The sequence below is a fragment of the Rhinolophus ferrumequinum genome, chromosome 13, assembly GCF_004115265.2.
Source record: "Rhinolophus ferrumequinum isolate MPI-CBG mRhiFer1 chromosome 13, mRhiFer1_v1.p, whole genome shotgun sequence".
Taxonomy (NCBI): domain Eukaryota; kingdom Metazoa; phylum Chordata; class Mammalia; order Chiroptera; family Rhinolophidae; genus Rhinolophus; species Rhinolophus ferrumequinum.
The window spans coordinates 41,333,797-41,357,194 of NC_046296.1; the positions used below are offsets into that span (position 1 = coordinate 41,333,797).

At 36.7% G+C, this 23,398-nt stretch overlaps 1 protein-coding gene across 5 annotated transcripts in view; it reads right to left on the reverse strand.

Annotated features, from left to right (window-relative positions):
- The window catches only part of PLEKHH2 (pleckstrin homology, MyTH4 and FERM domain containing H2), an 89,083-nt gene that overhangs the window by 28,046 nt on the left and 37,639 nt on the right, over positions 1 to 23,398 (reverse strand). For 4 of the 5 annotated variants that reach the window (XR_004424850.1, XM_033125225.1, XM_033125223.1 and 1 more), the window contains 10 exons: positions 22,491 to 22,566; positions 21,058 to 21,152; positions 20,311 to 20,455; positions 18,707 to 18,843; positions 18,479 to 18,589; positions 18,231 to 18,317; positions 17,263 to 17,421; positions 11,028 to 11,108; positions 3,277 to 3,456; positions 33 to 141 (listed from right to left, as the gene is read on the reverse strand). Coding sequence is in view for 4 of the 5 variants with exons in the window: in XM_033125225.1 (XP_032981116.1) it covers positions 33 to 141; positions 3,277 to 3,456; positions 11,028 to 11,108; positions 17,263 to 17,421; positions 18,231 to 18,317; positions 18,479 to 18,589; positions 18,707 to 18,843; positions 20,311 to 20,455; positions 21,058 to 21,152; positions 22,491 to 22,566 (1,180 nt within the window). In the remaining variant the exon portion in view is untranslated. The remainder of the gene's footprint in view (positions 1 to 32; positions 142 to 3,276; positions 3,457 to 11,027; positions 11,109 to 17,262; positions 17,422 to 18,230; positions 18,318 to 18,478; positions 18,590 to 18,706; positions 18,844 to 20,310; positions 20,456 to 21,057; positions 21,153 to 22,490; positions 22,567 to 23,398) is intronic. The other variant, XM_033125226.1, reaches the window with a different exon arrangement.

Sequence of the window (23,398 nt, forward strand, 5' to 3'; positions counted from 1 at the left end):
AAACCATAAAGCCTTATATTTTATAAACTTACAAGGTTCCCCTTCAATATTCAGTAATTTGCAAACCAGTTGTTCAAATTCGGATCCAACATTTACACTGTTACTTCCAGCTGCAACAGTCAGATGATAAAGCCAAGTGTCCTTAAAAAATATTAATAAAGATGTTAACCAAGATATAATTTTTGATGAATTACAAAAAAACCAACTTGCATAAACAGTAGAAAACTTTGACACTAAAAAAGAAACACAAAAACTTTAATTTTTAAATAGTAACTAAAAGCCACTTAGTCAAAGAGTTCTGAAGCAGACTCACTTGAATTGTGCTCATAATACCCTTCCCCACGGTTCACATTTTTATTACTTTGTATAGATGTTTCTCAGAAAAGCATGGTAAAATTGAGGAAAGTAATATGATGTTAAGACACTAGAATAAATACAACCAGTGAGTATTCCTTTAAGAAATACCATAAATTCTATCAAGTTTAAAACCTGACTCCCAATACATACAAATAACATATACAAAATGCTGAGGAAATCCAGAAACTTGAAAGAAAATAATATTGAAAACAAACTTACTACAACACAATAAAGGCGATATAAGCAAAGCCCACAGCTAACATCATACTCAATGGTAAAAAACTGAAAGCTTTTCCTTTAAGATCTGGAACAAGACAAAGATGCCTATTCTTGACACTTCTATTCTACATAGCACTGGAAGTACCAGCCATAGCAATAGGGCAAAAAACAGAAATAAAGGGCATCTAACTTGGAAAAGAGGAAGTAAAATTATCTGTTTGCAGATGACATGATCTTATGTGTAGAAAACTCTACAGATTCCACCAACACATTGTTAGCATTAATAAAAGCAAAGTTGCAGGATACAAAATCAATGTATAAAAGTCAGTTGCATTTCTATACAAGTCAGTTGCATTTCTATACACTAACATCGAATTATCCAAAAAAGGAAATCAAGAAAACAATCCCATTTACAATAGCATCAAAAAGAATAAAATAATGAGGAATAAACTTAAACAAGGAGGTGAAAGACTTATACACTGAAAACTATAAAACACTGATGAAAGAAATTAAAGCAGACAAAATTAAATGGAAAGACAACCAGTGTTCATGGATTGGAAGAGTTAATATTGTTAAAATGTCCATATTACCCAAAGCATCTATGGATTTAATGCAATCCCTATCAAATTCCCACTGACATTTTTACAGAAATAGAAAAAAAACAACCCTAAAATTCCTGTGGAACCACAAAAGAACCCAAATAGCCAAAGCAATTTTGAGCAAGAAAAACAAAGTTGGGACATTACACTTCCTGATTCAAAATATATTACAGAGCTACAGTAATCAAACCATTTGGTGCTGGCATAAAAAAAGACACATAAGCCAATGAAACAGAATAGAGAGCACAGAAATAAACCCACACATATATGGTCAACTGATCTTTGACAAGGATGCCAAGAATACACGATGGGGAAAGGATAATCTCTTCGACAGTGTCGAGAAAATTGGACATCTGCATGCAAAAGAATGAAATTGAACCCTTATCTTACACCATCCACAAAAATCAGCTCAAAATGAAATAAAGACTTGAACATAAAACTATAAAACTCCTAGAAGAAAACAGAGGGACTTAAGCTTCTGGACATTGAACTTGGCAATGATTTTTTAGATATGACATCAAAAGCACAGGGAACAAAACAAAAATAGACAAGTGGGATTACATCAAACTAAAAAGCTGCTGCACAACAAAGGAAACAATCAATCAAATGAAAAGGCAACTTATGAAATGGGAGAAAAACATCTGCAATCCATTTATTCAATAAAGGGTTAATATCCCAAATACATAAGGAACTCTTAACAACTCAATAGTAAAAAAAAAATCAAACACACACACAAAAACCCCCACAAATAATCTAATTAAAAAATGGGCAAAGGAACTGAATAGACATTTCTCTAAAGAACACATACAAATGGCCAACAAATTTATGAAGGATGCTCAACATGACTAACCATCAGGAAGTGTAAATCAAAACCATAATAAGGTATCACCTCACACCCATTAGAATGGCTTTTATCAAAAAAAGCAAAAGATAAACGCTGGTGAAGATGTGGAGAAAAGGGAACCCTTGTACACTGTTAGTGGTAATATAAATTGTTGCAGCCACTATTGAAAACAGTATGGAGGGTACTCAAAAAACTAAGAATAGAACTAGCATATGATCTAGCAATTCTACTTCTGGGTATATATCCAAAGGAATTGAAATCAGAATTTTGAAGAGATATATGCACTCTCACATTTATTGTAACATTATTCATAATAGTCAAGACATGGAAGCAACCTAAATGTCCATTGACAAATGAGTGGATAAAGAAAATGTGGTATATACATACAATGGAGTATTATTCAGTCTTAAAAAAGAAGGAATATTTCATAAACGCTGTTTATGTGTTAAAAATACAGTAGTCATTAAACATTTTTTATATGTTCCTTTTAGTTATATTTATGATTTTATATGACATAAAGAAGTATTTCATTTTTTTGTAGTCAAATCTATCAACCATTTTTACTGTGATTCCTACATTGCCTTTTTTTTAAAGAAAGTACTTTCTATTCAGAGATCAGACAAAGGCTCCTTTAAAAATAATTTCATTTAACTCTTTACATTCATCTGCAAATTATTTTGCTATATTTGTGATATGACAAACAAAATTAATGTTTTGTTTGAGATTAGCTAATCTCCTCAATATATATGACACACATAATACCATGTATTGAATAGTCCATTACTTCCCCATTAATTTATGATGCCTTTTTTAACACAAATTAATTTATATACTTTTATATTACACTAACTTTTATATTTTTATATATTGCTATATATATAATTGTAATATATATAAAACACATTTTTCAATTTTACCTAAACCAAAATTTTGTTGAAAATGAGTCAAAATGTAAGATGGAGGCTTTAAATTTACCCCCCAGTGTGAGAGATCCACATTTTGAACATAAGGTTCCTTTGTCCTATACCTTCATGCACTAATTTCAGCCTTGACCACTTTTATCAATAGAATTGAAAAATGACACGTTCACATTTGAACAAGGCTCATTTCCAGTGATACAAAGAATCTGAAAATAGAGCTGAAAGTCCTCAGCCAAGTTTGCTTCCTTGTTTCCATAAAAATGATTTGAAAATTATTACCAGTACTTAATGACATTAATCTACGTCATTCTAAATCAACCAATAAGGCCTTACATACCTTTTCATGCTTGGATCCAATTAGGAGGTAAGTTGGCCCTTGGTCTTTGGGGTGGATCACAATGGTGTAATGTGTGGATAACAAACTCCTCCCACTGGCTTCATAATCTTCATCTGAATCACAAGATCTGTCAACCTCTTCAACTTTAGCCTCCCAGAGTTTGATCTGACCTAAAGGAAACTAAAGTAAATGTTAGTAATTGTGAGGAAGGCACTTTCTAAATCTTTTCCTAGTAAAATCTTTCATATTCCTTTCATTCTTTTTAAAGCATACCTTTTTATTTTTTTGTTATTTTCTTTTTTTTATTCTTCAATTATAGTTGACATTAAATACTACTTTATATTAGCTTCAGGTGTGCAGTATAGTAGTGAGACATTTATATAATTGATGAAGTGATCCTCCTGACAAGTCTAGCACCCCCTGGCACCATACATAGTTATTACAATATTATTGACTATATTTCCTACGCTGCACTTTACATCTCTGTGACCATTCTGAAACTAGCAATCTGTATTTCTTAATGCCTTCACTTTTTTCACCCAGTCCCCCAAACTCCCTCCCGTCTGGCAGCCATCAGTTTCTTCTCTGCATCTATAAGTTTGTTTCTGTTTTGTTTGTTAATTTATTTTGTTCTTTACATTCCACATGTAAGAGAAATCACATGGTATTTGTCTTTCTCTGATTTTATTTCACTTAGCATAATACTCTCCAGGTTCTTCCGTGATGTTGCAAATGGTAAGATTTCATTTTTCATGGCTGAATATATTCCATTGTATATATGTACCACATCTTTTTTATCTAATCATCTACTGATGGGCACTTATGCTGCTTTCATTACTTGGCTATTGTAAATAATACTGTGATGAACATAGGGATACATATATCTTTTAGAAGTCTTGTTTTTGATTTCTTCAGATAAATACACAGATGTGGAATTGCTGGGTCATAAGTTAGTTCTATTTTTAATTTTTTGAGGAATTTCCAAACCATCTTCCATCATGACTGCACCAATTTGCAATCCCACAACAGTGCATGAGAGTTCCTTTTTCTCTGCAGCCTCACCAACACTTGTTTTTTAATTAATTGGTGATAGCCATTCTGACAGCTGTGAGGTGACATCTCATTGCATTTTCTGATGATTAGTGATATTTAGCATCTTTTCATATGTCTATTGGCCATCTGTATGTCCTCCTTGGAGAAATGTCTATTCAGGTCCTCTGCCCAATTTTTCCAATTTATTTTATTTTTTTTAAAAAAACACTTTTATTAAAATATAGCTAACATGCAATACTGTATTATTTTCAAGTGTACACCATAGTTATCCAACATTTATATACCTAAAGAAGCGATCACCATAGTCCAGCAACCATCTGACACCATACCATGTTATCACAATATTATTGACTATATTCCCTATGCTGTACATTACATCCCCATGACTTATTTGTTTCATACCTGGAAATTTGGACCTCTTATTCCCCTTCACTTTTTTCCTGGCTTTTTAAATTTTTCAATTACAGTTGATATTATTTTATATTACAGTTAATTTTATTTTATATTAATTTCAGGTGTACAGCATAGTGGTTAGACATTTGTATAATTTACGAAATGATACCCCTGACTAGACTAGTACCCACCTGGCATTATACATAGTTATTACCATATTATTGACTATATTCCCTGTGCTTTATAGCCATTGTTTTGAACTCTATATCTGGTAGGTTGCTTGCCTCTATTTTGTTTAGTTCTTTTTCTGGAGGTTTCTCCTGTTCTTTCATTTGGGATGTATTTTTTTTTTTTTTTTTTTTTGCTTCCTATTGGCTGCCTATTTGTTTGTTTCTGTGTATTAGGTAGATCTGTTATGTCTCTCAGTTTGGGCCAGGTGGCCTTAGGTAGTAGGTGCCCTTTGGGGGCCAGTGGCACAGTCTCCCTAGTCACCTGCTCTGAGTGCTCCAGGAGTGTCCTTTGTGTGAGTTGTGTGTGTTTCCTCCTGTGATAGTTGAGCCTTGGTTATCATTGGCACGTCAGTGAGTGGGACTGACCCTCGGGATGATTGGCTGTGGGGTTTGGCCATGTCACAGCTTACAGGCTTCTGTGCAGGGAGCTTACCCCACTGAGTGGGATTTGCCCCAGCAGGCTCTGGTGCCTACTGAGACCACCCTTTGTGTGTGCCAATTGGGTGGTGCTCTGCTGTTGTCTGAAGCCAATCTCCAAGTATGTTGATTTTGGGGCCTCTTGCATGGGGCTCTGTTGCAGGCCCAGGTCATCCACTGCATGTGACCAGGCAGGGACTACCTGGTAGGAGCTACAAAGCAATCCATGGTTGTTCACTGCCTGTGCTAAAGTTGCAGGCACATTGAAGAGGCCACGCTGCGAACCCAGGACATCTGCCACCAGTACTGTGGCTAGGATAGCTCCACCATATGCCAGGACAACTTCAGTCCTGCTGCTACTTGCCAACTCCCTTAAGGTTTGGCCACCGATAAAGCCTCGAACAATACACAAGTTGGGTGAGGCAGGGTCTCAGGGAGCCACTAGAGTGGGAAGAGTTGTGGTCACCAGGTTAATGTAAATTCTGGTTTGGCGCCAGTGCAGAGCCTGAAGCTACTCAGCAAAAGTCTCAGAGCACACCGAGGCCAGTCACCACCTACCTGGGGTCTGTAAGACTCTGACAGTTTTCCACGAAAGAGTGCAATGCAGGTGGGGCTGGCTGCTTTTGGAAAAAGTGCCTCGGGCATTGGGGGAGTAGTGTGGGGTGGGGTCCCAGTGAGTCAGCAGGGCGGGTCTTCGGAGCTCACCAGACCAATCAGATTCAGACTTGTCCATGTGGGGGTGGGCTCAACACAGGAAAGATGGCTTTCACCTGTCAGCTGTATGGGAGGAGGACCTCCTCACAGGAAAATGGCAACTGTCCTCCAGTGCTCAAACCAAAGCAACGCAACTCAGTCTGACTTCTGTAGGTTTCCAACACCTTCCTGAGTTACTGTCCCTCCGCTGGAGTCCAAGGTCGGTGCCTGGGAGTGAGCGAGTCTGTGCACAAGCCCTTTAAGAGGATGCTTGGGTTTCCTGCAGCCTTCCTCCCACTTGGATAGTCGGAATCCCCACTGTTTTTCACAGCCAGAAAAGGGGCTCTTCTTCCTGGTACCAGTACTCTGGACTGGGGAGGCCGGTGTGGGGCTAGAGTCCTTCACTGTTCTGGGGGGAACCTCTACAGCTGAGATATCCCTCCTGGTTCTCACCCGCCACACGGAGGTTTGCAGTTAGCCAGTTTTGGCTCTCTGCCCCTTCTACCAGTCTCGGCGTGGCTTCTTATTTATATCTTTAGTTATAAAACTTCTGTTCAGCCAGACTTCAGATGGTTCTCCAGGTTGACTGTTCTCTAATTTAGTTGTAATTTTAATTTGTTCATGAAAGGAAGCAGGCACAGTGTTGATCTACTCGGCCATCTTGGATCTCTCTCTGCCAATTTTTTAATTGGATTGTTTGTGTTATTGGTGTTGAGTTGTATGAGTTCTTTATAAATTTTGGAAATTAATCACTTGTCAGATATATCATTGGCTAATATCTTCTCCCATTCAGTAGGTTATCTTTTCATTTTCTTAATGATTTCCTTTTCTGTGTACTTTCTAGTTTGATATAGTTCCATTTGTTTATTTTTTCTTTTGTTTCCCTTGCCCAAGGAGATATATTAGAACAAATATTACTAAGAGCAATGTCGGAGAGTTTACTGCCTTTGTTTTCTTCTAGGAGTTTTATGGTTTGGGGTCTTACATTTAAGTCTTTAATCCATTTTGAGTTTATTCTTGTATATGGTGTAAGAAGGTTTTGATTACTATATCCTTGTAGTATAGTTTGATATCAGGTAGTGTAATACCACCGACTTTGTTTTCCTTTCTTAAGACTACCCTGACTATTCGGGGTCTTTTACAGTACCATATACATTTTAGGATTATTTGTTCTAGTTCTGTGAAAAATGCCATTGGTATTTTATAGGGATTGTATTGCATCTATAGATAAAGCATACCTTTTTTTTAATGAATGCCTAAAGACATTGCATTTCCACATTGTTGAGAAACCAGTGGTCACAACCAAAATGTGCAATGGTAATATAAAAAAAACAATTTGAATACTAGACATTTAACTTTTGTGAAAAAAAGCAAGAAGGTAGTTTACCTAGTCAAGCAATTATGTAACTCAGTCAAAATATTCATTTGACTTTTTTTCCTTATAGAATTGATTTGATTAAGGTATTAGCTCAAAATGACAAGTATAGACATAGCCTCAATAGTATTCACAGAAAAAATAACAAGTTTAAATAACTGGTGCAAAGAAGTGTGATTAACTATCACCGTAAACCCCAATAAACAAGCGGTGTTCTGAGGGTATTTATTAACATATGTACACATAGTATATCACAAAACAATGCCATGATTTCATCCATCTCAACTTAAGGGTTAATATAAATATAAAACTGATTTATATTTAATTTTACCTAGTTGTTTATTGACAAAAACAATTATATCTGCTGTGTTGAATATTTATTTAAAACTTTTGCTTTATTTAAGTATATTTATTCCTAGAAAACATACGGTGTGCTTCAGATTTACAGCTTCTAAAATATCTTATCAGGTTTGCAATTGCAGTCTGAAAACATTCATTCTACCAAGGACACTTACCATCGTACATTTTCATGTTCAGGCCCAGAGTTCAGTGCTTAGACTCTTTTTCCATCTACATTCACATGTGTGAACTCATCCAAGTTCATGGCTTTAGCCAGCTTGTATTAGCTACATCTACATTTATAATTCCAGACTCAGTATTTCTACTTAGATGTCTGATAGCATCCCCTACATCCTGCTCTGCACAGCCTTCCCCATCTCAGCTGTTGGCAACTTTATCTTTCTAGCTATTTTGGCCAAAAACCTCGGCATAATTACTGACCTGTTCTTTCTCTCGTCTCCCATACCTTTTCAGTCTGCAAATCTTGTCAGCAAGACTTTCAGAATATACCCCAAATCTGGTCATTTCTCACACTCCTCTGCCACCACAAACCACAATCATCTCTCATCTAGATTACTAGAACAGCCTTCCCAACTATTCTCCTCCTTATTCCCTTCCGATTGCTGCTGGAGTTCATTTTAGACATAAGTTAGATCATGTCACTTCTCTGCTCAAAAATGTCCAAAGGCTTCTTCTCATCTTAGTTGGAGTAAAAGTCAAAGCCTTTACTATGATAAGGCCCCATGTGATTTAGTCCATTACATCTCTGATCTCATCTCTTATGATTCTCTTCCTAATGGACTCCAGGCCAGTCACTCTGACCCTCTCACTATTCCTCAAACACACCAGCCATGCTTCTGACTCAGGGCCTTTGCACTTATTGTTCCCTCTGCCTGGAATGGTCTGGCCAGAAATATCCACATAGCTGCTCTTTTGCTTAGTTCATGACCTAATTAAAATGTCAGCTTCTCAGTGAGGTCTCATCTGGATGTCTTATCTAAAATGCAATATTATCTGCCTAGCAGCTGACTAATAGTAAAAAATTAATTCATTTAATTAATGTGTTGTCTTTCATGAAAAACATGTCTTTTCCCCATTAAATTTATAACAATTATTTTCTGAGGAGTTACTATGTGCAAAGCACTACTCTGAGCACTGCATGAAGAAAATTTATTTCGGAAGGAAAAATGCAAAATTAACTCATCTATACTTTCAGAAGAAGGTAGTAAAACAAAAGCAAAATATTAGGGCAGAAAGTCACTAATAAAAAGCAAGCTTTAAAAATAGGATAAAGAAAATTAATTATGCTATAATAATACATGACAATTATGTGCTTTAGGCATATCTAATCATATAAAAATCAAGGTTCTGTCCACCCCAATATTTAAAGATGACTGTTCATTTTACCAAAGAATTCACCATAGCTCCATACACAGTGAATAGATCTAGTTAGTGCTTTTAAATATTTTGACTGAATAAAACAAACGACACTGATACAGATTAAAAGCAGATTGTTTCTGAAATAACTATAGCACAAAATGAAGTAGGCCTATACTAATTCACATGCATTCTCAGTACTTTTCCAGTAATTATGATGGATTTCTACTCATCTATCTGTATTCTTCTGACTTATTTCTTCTGTGACCAATGCTATCCATTTTTATTAGATAATAATAATTATTATGAGTGGGAACATTTAAGATGGAGTCTTGGCAAACTTTAAATTATTTTCTATTTATAAAGCACATGCTTATTATAGAAACTTAGTAAGTATGGGAAGTATCAAAATAAAGAAGGAAAAAAATCATCATCCATAATTCTACCATCACAGATAATTACTCAACATTTTTGTATAGTTCTTTCTGATCTTCCTGTTATGCATAGATCTTCCTGTTATGAATAGATTTTTACATGGATATGCCAGACTGAGAATTATAAACTCAGCATCCTAACCACTCTCTTTCAAAGTCACCCGTAATTGCAGATGAGAAGTTGGGAACTATATTTGTCAGAATCCCCTTTCTGTATGGTTCTGAGTTAGTTTGCCTGTGAGACAATTTGCATGAAATGGGAAAGAGAAGTCATCGTGCTCCTGAGACAGTTGCTGTCAGGTACCTGGGCTGATGTGAGAGTCACAGAGGCCTGCTTCCTGGTAAACTCAGGACCAGCTGCCTCAGTGCTCTGGGTTCAGATCTTCAGTGTAGGCTTCTCAGGCCTCCAATGGCAGCTTCCCTGACCTGTATTCCCCCAACTTTTTAAAAAGTTATGTATGTCCCTAATTCCATATTAAAATGCTTATACCTAGAATACACAGAATAGCTTCTATTTTACTGACTTATAATTTAGCTGGGATTATACTGAATGTATAGTTTTATGGTGTGCTTATTCATGCAGCATTTTTATATGCGCATTTTCCCACATTATTTCAAAGACATCATTTTTAATGGCTGCCCTGTGTTCACTCCCATCCCCCAAGCAATACTGACAACACTGGTATCTGAAATACAGTTACTCAGAACTGAGAGTGCATATGGAACAGAGAAATACTACTTGACCCATGGGGTCACTGTACAAAGAACTTTAGCCTCATAAACCCAGTCATCAGTCACAGGCTACTATTTTGTGGATCAGTATTTTATGTGAGTATTCTTGGCCCAGGTTGGGTCAATTTTTATAGTTCCAGTAACCCAAAGGTGACATGGAGTATCCATAATAATAATGGGGCATACATTTCACCTTTGGAAGATATACCATCTTTTTATTCTGAAAGTGACGATAGATAACTCAAGTCTCTCTAGGAGACTAGTTAAAAAAATGAATAAACAGGGAAAAAAATAGGTAGATGGATGGATAGATACGTAGTTATCTAGGGATTTGAGGGCCTGGGACAGGACTAGATTCTTTTCCCTCCCCAGACCTTCTTTCTAGCTTGCTGTTCCCTTCATTCAACCTTATTTCGTCTGTCAGACCTGGAAAGTATGAGAAATTGATAGTTGGGAGTGGAGTATAGGAAGAGTTTTCTCTTTCAGGAAAAAAAAAATGCATTAATCAAAAGTTGCTAAGACTTATAATTAAGAACCAAGACTCTTGTAGGTATAGGATTACCTCAGTAATAAATTTTATGCAAAATTTCAACCTTATCAAAAATTCTAAAGTTTTAGCTAGCAACTGACGAGTGATAGGGAAAAAAATTTTTTAACACGTAACAAACAAAACATTTCTCTAGTTACCTATTAAAAATACATACATACCTTATCTTCTTGACTGCGGAAATAATATAATGTTTTTCCCAGAAGTGTACACCAGACTCTCTTGGAGTAGCCATGTTTCACCTGAAAACATATTTCAAGGAATTAAAAATGTAGCTCAGAACTTTGATACCTTAAAATATAGCATATATACTCTATTGGAAGCTGCAGGTATCCAGTTTGCTCAGGGTATAAGTGATAATCCAACTAGACTGTCCAGATGCTGTGAAAGATTTACCTGTTACAGCGGTAGCGTGGTATGTTTTGCTTTAGTGTTCATCGTTAAACATTTAATAAATGTTTGCTATGTATCAAGTACTACACCTGGGACTGAGGATTCAAAGATGGATAAAACAAGATGCCAATTTCACAAGTATATTTCATCATTTCCATATGTCCTAGTTTTCTGATAACCTTGTGGTTCTCTGGGTTAACACCCTACCTTAGCAATGTGAAGGTTAAAACCTAAACATTCTAGTGATTTGCAAAATGTAGAAGTTTTCATTCCTTCAAAATGAATTTGATGTCTTCTTTAGAAGGATTTTTACAAAATAATAAAATGATATTCAAAGCTAATATTATATATTTAGTACTTCCTATATGTCAGGAACTATGTTAAGTGACTGGGACAGAATTTGAATCTAGCTCTTGACTTTCTAAGCATTTTTGATGGAAGATATTTTACCACAATTTTGACTGAGTATTATAGGTTTTTCATCATTTGGTGGCTTTTTGAAGATCCTTACTGTGGCTTCCCTCCTGCCCCAGTCCTGCCCAGGTACAGGCATGGAAGACATTTGCCAGTCAGTCCCAACTATACCCTCAAGACTAGAAAAACACCAAGAACCCCATTCCCGCCAGGGAGGAGATTTACAACAAGCCCTGGTGCCCCAGACCTAGTATGTGGGGTGCTTGCTTGAGCTTGCCCTATAATCCCACTACCCTGGTAGCCCTGCCAACTTCTGCCTTGAGACTAGACCCTCTCCTGCCGTAGTTAGAGTGGGCTCAATCTGGAGAGGCCCAGCACCTGGAAACCAAGATACTAGCCAGGTAAAACTAAAACCCAACATTCTGTTCGTCATGCCTGCCCATGGTAATAAGTATTAAGGATGCAAGTGAAGCAGGAAAGGAGAAGGAAGTGCTTGGGGGAAGAGAGGGGTGCGTTTTACAACTTAAAATAAGACGCTCAGGAAGGTCTCGCTGACATTGATCGAGTCAAGCCCCAAAAGAGGCAGATGAGCTACGCAGTCATCTGAAAGAAGGACACTCTGGGTAAAGAAAGCAGCAAGTCCCAAGGCCATGAGATGTGTGTGCCCACCTGTGTGTCGGAGACTGAGCAAGCGAGGAGAGAGGTCATTAGGGAAGGGGTGGGAGGTGAGGGTGGGGGGCACACATATTTTGCAGGACCCCTACGATGACGTACATTGAAATGGACTGTTCTGATAGTAATGCACGAGAATACAAATGATTGCCTCTATCGATTTTCCAGTAGGCAAGTCACTATAGTAGAAAAGGCCTGGGTTTTGAGGTCCAATGGACCAAGGGTTAAATTCCAGTTCTACCATGTACCAGATGGACGTCCTCACGCAACTGACTTAAGCTCTCAGCTTCTGTGGGTAACATGGGATTACTGTACACCTCATTGGGCTATCGTGACAACCAAAGGAGAAAAATGTAAATAAAGGATAATAGTAGTTACTCAATAAATGCTTCCTTCCTCACTATGCAGAAGGAGAAGTAAAACACATGTTTCATTTAAACCCACAAACACAGCCAGCTTTTGGGCTTTCAGAGCTATGGTTTAAGCAAACAACTCAACCATCTCAGATTGAAGGATTTAGAATGTTGCTTGAGAAAAAAACAAAAAAATGTTTCATTTGGCAAGACATGTTTCAGTTTAATTAAATTTAGAAACATATATTACTGACAAATATCCTGCAAGTTTTAAATAGTTTGTGTTATGCAGTTTTTTTGTTTGTTTGTTTGTTTTCTCCTTTTCAACAAACTCCAAAAAGAAGTCTCATCAAAACTGGAATATAAGGCATCTGGCTGTAGAGAGCATTATTTTGAAATGATTTATCTTTAAAACAGAACAATGTGTACTTTTGAAGAACTGAAAATTAATGAAGACCTCTGCCAATTCGCTGCAAAAACTTTGTGTTTTAAAAACGCAGTCTATCTTCATTTGTAAATCTGATTACATTAGGAGTTCTTAAAAGTGACTTCCTCTGAAAAACTCATAAAAAAACAAATCACACCAGAAGAACCCTCATGAAGATTTAAAGGCAATCTCAAACCTCAAGTCTTTGGCAAACTGAATAATTCAAAGAATAATATTTTGCCTTGCATCCATAACAACGATACTTCTTATCAGTTCTGTTTGAAACTTTGAAGACAAACAGTGTATCATATCCTGATTAGCCTTTGTCAATCACACGAAACATAAGCTCCCATGGTCTTCCTTCCTCTCCTATATTCTCACGCCTGTAGCCTTCTCTACCACAAATCCCGCCACCAGCCTTGTGAAACTCTTGTGGCAATAATAGCTAGCATTTTTGAAGTGTTTATGATGTGCCAGCCACTGTTCTAAAGAACCTTACCTGCTGAAATAATTCACTGAATCCCCCCAACAACCTGGGACATTGGCACTATTATTCCCCCCACTGTGCAAATGAGGGCGCTAAGGCACAGAGCCTGTAAGAAACATATTCAAGGTCACACAGTGGCAAGGGTCAGAGTCAGGATTTTCCCCCATGCTCTTGCCCTAGCTCTTTGCTGCACTGCCTCTCTACATCCTTAACTCCCAGTTCCTTGTTCTCTTCATGTCCAATAACCTTTGCGATCCCTCCATTTTCACCATCCATCGGCTCGGCCACACCTTATCCTTTCTTCTTCCCTGGGAACTGCTCCACTTCTGAAATTTGCATTCTACTCTCCCATCTCAACCTCCTCCCACCTCTTTCTCGCCTTACTCACACCACTCAATTCTTAACTTCATTCAGAACTTTGAGTGCCCTAATCCTCCCATTTTATTCCAGTTTACCGGTTCCCGCCCGGCCTCTCTTCCTTCTCCACCAATCTTGGAACTTGTGTTTGATCACCAAAGAACTCTTATTCTAAGGCCTGTGATTATGTTGCATCCCTATGCTTCTGACAAACCCACCCAACAAAATTTCATCTCCATTTGCTTTTAAATAACCTGGTGGAGAGTGTGGAAAGAGAAAGTTATGGTGGGGGGCAAGGGTGGTGGGTGTTAGAGGAAGTAACAGTAACCATAGTTAATAACTGTAGAAACTGGGTGATGACTGTCTGAGGATTCGTTCTATTATTCCTTGTACTTTCACATATGTTTGAAAATGCCTATCATAAAACATTGATTTTAAATCATCACCTTGATAAATATGTCTAAAGCAAGTAAAATGTTAATTGTAGAATGTAGGTGATAGAATAGGGGTAAGCACTGTAAAATTCTTCTGCGTTTTCTACATATTTGAAAATTTACATAATAAAATGTTAGGCAAAAATCACTATCCTCACACCACTACAATGTAAATTATCTGCTCCTATTTCTGGGCATCTGAAGACATTAAAGAAAAATAACCAATATGAACTCAAATCACTATAGTCAGATGGGCCCTCAGTAATTCATCAATCCTACGTTTCCTTGGGTACGGTGTCCCACTTCCCTGAATGATTACTGTCAATGCTTCCCCGCGCCCGGTAAATAACTTTGTTTCTGGCATAATCTTCATCAAGAAAACTGGGGACATCAGACATGCGCTCAGTCAGTGCCCCACAAACATAGGTATTCATTCTTCCTCACCTTCCTGCCAGTCCAGCCCTGCCACTGTGCCTTCCCACATTTTAATCTCTCAGCCCATTGCCTGGCATATGGTAACTGCCCAATACATTTTTTAAATAAATGAATTCTTATATAGAAAATGTTCTTCCTAAGCAGTAAACTAAAAGTGAATATCCAGAAGCAAATTAGTCAAGTTCTTGATATCTACCTACATATTTCTGTACTTAACAACAATGTGACAGACAACTGGGAAAAACCCTTCTCCCCTCTAAAGTATTCAAAGCTGTTCCACAGTGTCTCAAATTGTAGCCTGAATGTGAGCTTAGAACAAGTCACTCAGAATAACTGAGGGATGTTTTTCTCTTATAAGGCTCTGAGAGTGAAAATATGGGCGTAGACAAGCCTTCACAAATGGTAAGAAGAAAACCTAATAAGCACCCTGTCTGGAAACCCTAATGGTTTAGTCATCTGATAATCACATCAACTTACTTATACTCATTTAAAATGCAGTTGTGAAATGAGAAGCAGGGAATAGCAGAAATATAATATGAGCGAAAATTAATAAGCCATGCTGATAAAGTAAAAACAAGCAAACAAACAAAAAAACTAATTGTGGGAAAAGTAACAAACCCTCGGCCATGGAATCATATTAAGCTCTAAGGGTTTGCTATACATGGTCCTTGAAAAAGGGGGACAGCTAGTCATTATGAATTATAAAAGCATGTGATTCAAAGTAGCACTGTATTCACTGGTAAATATATATTTGCACAGTACCAGGGAGTTCTCTAACCCATGAGTAACTGAAAAAACATTTTTGTGGTAATGTAATATTTTGGGGGGAAAAAAACATAGGTCATTGCTTTGTTGAATGTATTGGTGAATTATTTCTCTTACTTTTGGAATAGCTGGTTAGTCTTTATAAATATTACTGGATAGTACCCACCTACATTATTATATTAAGTATAGATTACATGGTGACATGGTGGCATAGCTCATCAACATCTATATTTTTAACCTCTTACATAAACAAAGCACATGAGTGATGAGTATGCAGAGGTTATTTTTGTGTGTAATACTTTGTTATTTCTCTAAAAGTGACAGTAAATATCTGTCAAAACCAACTGGACTTTCAAAATTTTAAAATAACATTTATCTTAGCATGAATCAATACTTACTCATTCTAAAAAAGTTAGAAAACAGAACTAAGCAAAAATAAAATCACGTAGAGGTAGTCAAGATACCTTAGTAAACTGACCATTCGACCATTCATTTTTCTATGAATGCGTTTAACAAAAGTTGTGCTTTTACATATTGCAGTCACTCTATAGTATACGAGTATGTGTAGAGTGACTATAATACTGACCTCTACTTGTTTTGTTATCCAATAATACATCCTATTTCTATAACATTAAATATTGTTTTAAACCATTTAAAATGACTGCATAGTAAAGCATGATCTGTTATATAAACATTTATTTAAGCTACCCCCTACTCTACATTAAAGTTGATTCATATTTTTCTATTATTATAAACTGTGCCATGCAAGTAATCTTTCTGGGGTAATGGAAATGTTCTATATCTTGATAGAGTGACAGTAAATATCTGTCAAAACTTATCAAAGTCTAGATTTAGAATCTGCATTTCAGCCCATGCTATTATAGCTTATTTTTTAAAAACAGGAAAAATAAACTATGTTGTGATGAACAGCTTTATGCTCACATCTTTGCAAATTAAGACCATTTCTTAAGCATAAATTTCTTGGACTGAGATTACTGGATCAAAGAGCATGTATATATGTTTTTAAAACATTTAATATTCATTTACTCATTTGTTCTTTCAAGAATATCTACTGAGTAAACAATTTGGCCAAGACATCACCAAATTGCCTCCTAGCAGATTTCTCTCACTAGCAGATTTCTTAATTTGTGTCAGTACTGTTTTTCATAATGTTAAAAAATGTCCCCTCTTTGACCAGATTTTTAAAAATATCTATTCTTTCAAGTTGTGCTTTTTAAGAAATTAGTGAGAGCAAAACTTCTTTCCAATGATGCTTTCTGATCATTTGTATTTCTTATCTCTACTAGCTCTACTTCCCTCCCTTTGTGTCCTGTGTTCCTTTCCCCCATTGGTATTTATCCTTTCCTTACTGATTAGAAAAACTCGGTTTTCAGATGTTTCAAATACCTTTTCAAAACTTTTCATCTCCCTTTTAAAAATTCTGCTTAGAGCATTTTTGAGAGTAACAAAATTTACATTTTTGTGTATAGTAGTCAAACTTGTCATTTTTCCTCTTTATGGTTTTGGTCTTTGGTATCATACTTAAAACACTCCAAGATGATATAAATATTCAGTATCTATATTCTCTGACACCCACTTTTCATGAGCAGTGGGGCTAATTCCATTACCTGGGACCTGCTATATGCATAAAGTCCCTACCTTAGTGAGCAGTCCCTTCACTGTTGGTTTGCCCTCAGGCTGCAGGAAAAGTGGGTTAGCAGCTTGAACTCGAAGAACATTCTGTAACACCTTAATCCATTCCTCCAATATATTGGGAGAATCTGCAGTCAGATAGTAGGTGTGTTTTTCAGTGGTCAACTAGAATGGGATGAGAAAGAGATAGGGAAGCAAACTCTGAAGGTTCAGGATTATTAGCATTTCCTTGTCAATTCTTCAAACATTACTACTTAACATGGAAAAAAACAACATGTTAAGTAGTAATACATCTTGACTCCCAGGTTTTAAATAAATGATTCCATAAGTAATTTAGCATATTTTAACCACTTCATGATAATTAAATGACTTAATTACATATACCAAGCTATCTCAGCAGCCTGCATTTTTAAATTTAACAGGTTTCTGGTAAGACTGGCCTATGCGTGGGTGAAATGGGCAGCAGCTACCTCTATGGTGTGACCTGGTGGAAACTAGTATAGTACAGCCCCTCTGCTCACCAATAGCTTTCCCATGTACGTGTTATAGCATCTATAGTTTATAGAACTGCCATTTTCTGGTTCTGTGTTAAAATGTAAACCCTCCCGAATTTAATAGTACATTAAACTACTAACGTCATATTGGGAATTCATTTATCAGATAACCCTCCCCTAAAATAGCTAGACAGTTTGAGAGCTGAGAATACATAGTTAAGTACAGGGAAACAATAGTGTAAGAGATAAAGGAAAAAGGATTGTAATAGGGAGTTACTCAACACAAACTTAGCTTATATCATAGTTTTCACTAACAAGTCCTCAGGTTTCACACATTTTTGAGTATTAAACTTAACCCAAAGTTAATGAAACACTGACTCATCCAATCTCCTCTCTGTCACCTTGGATAATTGAGAATTTAATTTTGCATGATACAAAAAAAAAAAAAAAGAAACAGTTTTTTGTTTTTTTTTAAAGTACCTGAACTGTTTGTTTGTTATCTCCTCTTAAAATACTGCAGGATGCACTAAGTTCAATATGGCCCTGGGGTTTTCTAATTACATCACTCTGTATAAAAGGAAGAAAACCAAATGCAACATGATTACCTATAATAGTAGCAATAAGAAATGCTTTGCATAATTAATTGCATTACAGGGAAGAAAATCAGTCAGGAGTTTGATTTCTAGTTTGACGAATTCAGTTGTAAATAGTAAGCACTTTGCACTCACCGGAGATTTGTAGTAAAGTAATTCACCACCTTTAAGAACAAACCACCTCCGTTTCCAAGTCTTGACTCTACCACTCATTTTTAATAAATAGCCAGATTTTTCCAGTGGCTCCTAATTAAAAAGAGATTTAAAAAATTATTTAAGTTTCCTTTTGGAGGCTCAAACTAATGGATTCATTAATGTTTGCTTGTTGGTTTATTTTTTTAAAAAACCTGATGCAGTGTTTACATTTTTCCCATTATCACTGGAAGACAAGCAAGTTTTAGGGAGCTTCTGCTCTGGCTGTGAGTATTCTGTGTCTGTGGAGTAAGCATCTGGAGGAATAGCATAATCACTTTCAGAAGCCACAGAAGAGAGAGACACACCTGGATGAACAAAGAAATAAATCAGGTCAATATTTAATAATTGGGTGGTCCAAAAGCCAGCTGTGAAATCTAAGGAATACAGCTATTTCTATATCATAAACCTTCCCGCACCAGATTTATTCTCATGCCTTTGGCCACGAAGAACTTTTAAAACAGAAAACAGAACTAAAGGGTAAGGACTATCATGCAACTCTCCAAGGAGGATTACAAGCATAGTCATTTTTACATATATAAAACATATGCCATAGTCTACACGAATGTTCCCAGCCCCAGGGCCAGTGTACATTAGGCACTATCCTAGGTGCTAGGAATAGAACAGACAACAAAACAGAAAAATTTCTGCCCTCATGGAACACAGATTTTAGTCAGGGGAGATGGACAAAAACCAGGCAGTAAGTGTCATGTGAGAATAACACATAGAGCAGACTGAAGAGAATTTTAAAAATCCAGCAGTTGGAGGAGAGCAAAGGACTGCATGTGGATGGTTGGTCAGGGTTGATCTCATCGAGAAGGCAGTGTTTGCACAAATCGCTGAAGGAGGTGTGGGAGTTAGCCATCTAGACATCTGGGTGAAGGATACCAAGTAGAGGAAACAACCAAGTCGAGTGCAAAGGGCCTGAAATAAAAGCACCCCTGGGATGTTCTAGCAACAGCGGAGTGGCCAGCGCTGAATAAAGGAGGAGAAAAAAGAAGATAAGGAAAGACCTAAAAGTACCACGTAGCACCTTCTCGCCATTATGAGTCCTTGTGGTTTTTTGAGCAAAAGTGTGATATAACTTGATTCTAGCTATTGGGGGTCAAGGTAAGAGCAGAAACCATTGGAAGCCCAAACTACTAAATCTATGAAAGGTGAACAGCTCCAGTTGAAGCTGAGGGATTTGGGAGTGCCTAGGGGTTCCATGGAACACAGTTTGAAAATCTACAGATATGTCATGATGCATTAAAGGCTTTTGTAAATACAGACATCATTTTAGGGTGATGAGATCTCTTTGTAATCTCTACCTATGCCAAAAATTTCTTCAAAGTCCACTAAAAACCAGAAACATATTCAGAGTAAATTTTTTATTGGTTTCCATCTTACTATATCAGATTACCCTCCAAAATTTTCGATGTATTTTCTGCCATTTAGCAGTGGAACAAATTTAGCTGAAATAAGTCTATCCCATAAATTATCCAAAATGCTACACAGGAACTATAAAAGAGAAACTTCATGTTAGCCAGGTACCTCATGTTATTCCCATAATAAAGTGATCTCAGACAAGATAAGGTTAAACAACAAAGAGTCCACGGCTTATCAGGAATCCCAAAGAGAATATAAGTGTCTTAGTCCTGGGCAAATTCTCTTTTCACTGTGGTTTGGAACAAGTACTTTAGATTTTTTTTTTTTAATCCTATTATGGAGATAAAATTCCTATTCCACATTCCGAATTATTTGGAGCTGTCTGTATGCCTGAGACTTTCCCTCACCTCGTTTCATGGCTCTGGGGCTGCCTGGCCCACTCCGACTGCGTGTGTCTGACTCGGAAGTCCGGGAGCTTGACCTGGAACTATCTTCTTCCTCTGACCCCGACGAGTCATCCAAGAACGGGCTGCTGCTTATTTGGGTTGCCTTCTAAAGAAAAGCAGAACAGCCTTCCTGTGTACATCTCTAAAGTCACTTCTGTCTTTAGATATAGAATGTTTTACCAGACGACGTCATACAATAAGATTTTTTTAAAGGAATACAATAACATATTTTGCCATTACCAGTCATGTTGCTAAGTTCCAAATTCAAATTAGCAAGGCACTTGCCAGTTATTAAAGATTCCTGAAAACATAAGGCCGTGAATACCTGACGATACTTATTTTAATTAGATACTTCGAACTAGGGAAGGGAACCCAGGCAGTGATAAAAAGATCTTTCTAAAGTAGAAGTTTTCATTACATCATTAATCATATGCTTCCTTTAAACAATTAACAGCCATGGAGGGGGGTTGAGTGTCACACGGGACAGAACAAAAATGGACTCAGACCTCTGATAAGAATAAATATCTTCTCCAGATCTTTCCATTTCTTCTCTTTTCATGATATATTAGTGTGCACGTCTAAACCTCCCTCCCTAGAAAGGGAGAATCTGTGTAAAGTGACAAGAATGGAATCTGGAGCTTGAACCAACAATGTTCTTGATCCATCATGAAGAAAACCACACGTTTAACATTGACAATAATGAGTTACCCCCTTCAAAGTTGTATACACTGGGGTTGTCATATTCTTGTATATCAGAGATGTATAAAGTCCTGATGTGGTATAGGAAAGCACTGCAACTGAATCTGAAACAGAAAACAAAATGATTTGGTAAAAAACACTTTCTACCTAGCACTTGGGTCTATTTCTTATGAATGTGAATTAACAAAATTTCCAATTAAAAGATAAATGGGATCAATACACAATTATTTGTTACATAGTCTACTTTAAGAACTATGGCATTTGCAGATTTAATTATAGGAGTACACACTCTTCCATGGTTCATTACTTCCTCACGTGTGCTAGTTCCCTAACCAGACTGTAAGCAATTTGGGAGTAAGGATCAGAGCTTTAATTTCTATGGCAGCTCCATCCAGCGCAGGCTGGGCAGAAATAAGTATAAATACCAACTGACTGGTTCAGTGCACAGTCCCCAGTGAAGATAGTCTCTGACTACACATAGTCCTATTATTGACGTGGTGTTAACATATCATCAGCCTTTATCAGGTATACCTCATATTGAAAGGTTAAATATAATTTCCCAAATGGTAAGAACATGAGATAGCTGGAAAGAAAGAGAACATCAGTGGTTACCTCTGAGATATGAATTAGTGGTGGGATAGGGAAGGGGATAGCAGGAGAGTAGAAGGAACCACAGGAAAATGTCTCTTTCTATTCCAGACAGTTCTCTGTTGTTTGGTTTTACTTTTTATAATGGGCATGCCTTGCCCCTAGACTAATTTCTTAAAGAAGGAAAGGAGGAATGCATTTTAAACTCTGGGAAACGGGAACATAGAGACCAATGATTTTACTTTAAACAGCTGAAACGCCGTCGTTTCTTTGCTTTAGCATCTTTCAGGTAAAAACATAATGAAGTACTCTCTACGTGAGAGTTGAATGTATATGTGCCCCTATACTGAGTAACATGAATTTCAAATTAAAAATATAAATCAGCAATCCTAGAAATAATTTTCTAAAAGTTTACATAATTCTATTTATTCCAATTACTTTAGATATTTAGGAAGTTCCTGGCTAGTGAAATGGCAGTACAAAATCACTTATGTTTTTTAAACATTTTTATTGTAGTAAAAAAACCCACATAACATAAAATTTACCGTCTTAACCATTTTTAAGTGCACAGTTCGGTTCGTGTTAAACATGTTCACAGGGTTGTGACTCAGCTCTTCAGAACATTTTTTACCATGCAAATCTGAAACTGTATGCCCACGAAACAACTGCTCCCTTTTCACCGCTTTCCCCAGCCACTAGTAACCACCATTCTACTTTTTGTTTCTAAGAATTTCACTACTTTAGAGACTTCATATAAGTGGAATCATACAGTATTTGTGTTTCTGTGACTGCTTATTTCACTTAGCATAATGTCCTCAAGGTTCATCTATATTGTAGCATGCAAATTCACTTACTTTTATTAACATTCTCCATATTGAAGGCTTCAGACATTCGAATGCCTGATTTCGCTACAGCATAAATTCTGCTTTCCTAAGGTAAAAGAGAGATTTTAACTGGATATTTAAAGCAAAGAATGATTACTTTCAATACACATGTTTTTCATTTGTTCTTCACTTAATATTCACTAGCATACAGCATTATTATAAAACTTTCAACTAAAATATGCCACTGAATAGCACTGCACAAATTTTTTCCATCCATTAGTCATTCCATTATTTACCTTTGTTCCAAAATTTTTGCTTAGTATTTTAAATTTTTTAAAGAGATAGGAAAAAAAGTAAGGGAAAGCTTATTCACAATCACTGACTATACACACACACCACCTTTACTAGTCTACCAAGCCAGAAACCATTTGTAATCATTGACTATACATAAATCTTACCTTTAATATTCTACCATTCTAGAATATGTTTGAAGAAAAGAGAAATAAAAAACTTAGTGTCAGAAATCACAGGTAGAGGAGCATTAAATTGCTATCACTTTCATATTTCAATGAAGTAGAAGAAATACCTGAGATCAATTTGAGAATTGCAATAAAATTTGTAATAATTATCTTGTTCCAAAAGCAAGCTGTTATTTTGCTGCCTTTTCCTCTCTAAAAGAGATCTCTGAAATGAGTACTAAAAAGGCTATCAGGCCTTCCCCCTACGAGAAAAGGGACTCCAGATTGTTCTAATGATCACCATGTCCTAAACTTTGTAATGCATCTAATATGGACACAGGTGTCTGGACCAGGGCACATGGACAACTGAGGCAGTCCTGTTCAGGACTGTGCTAGCCAGTGGCCTGTGAGGTAACGGGCATGAGGTCTCTAACTACCTGAACCATTTTAGATTGAAGAGTGGCTGACAATGATTCAGAT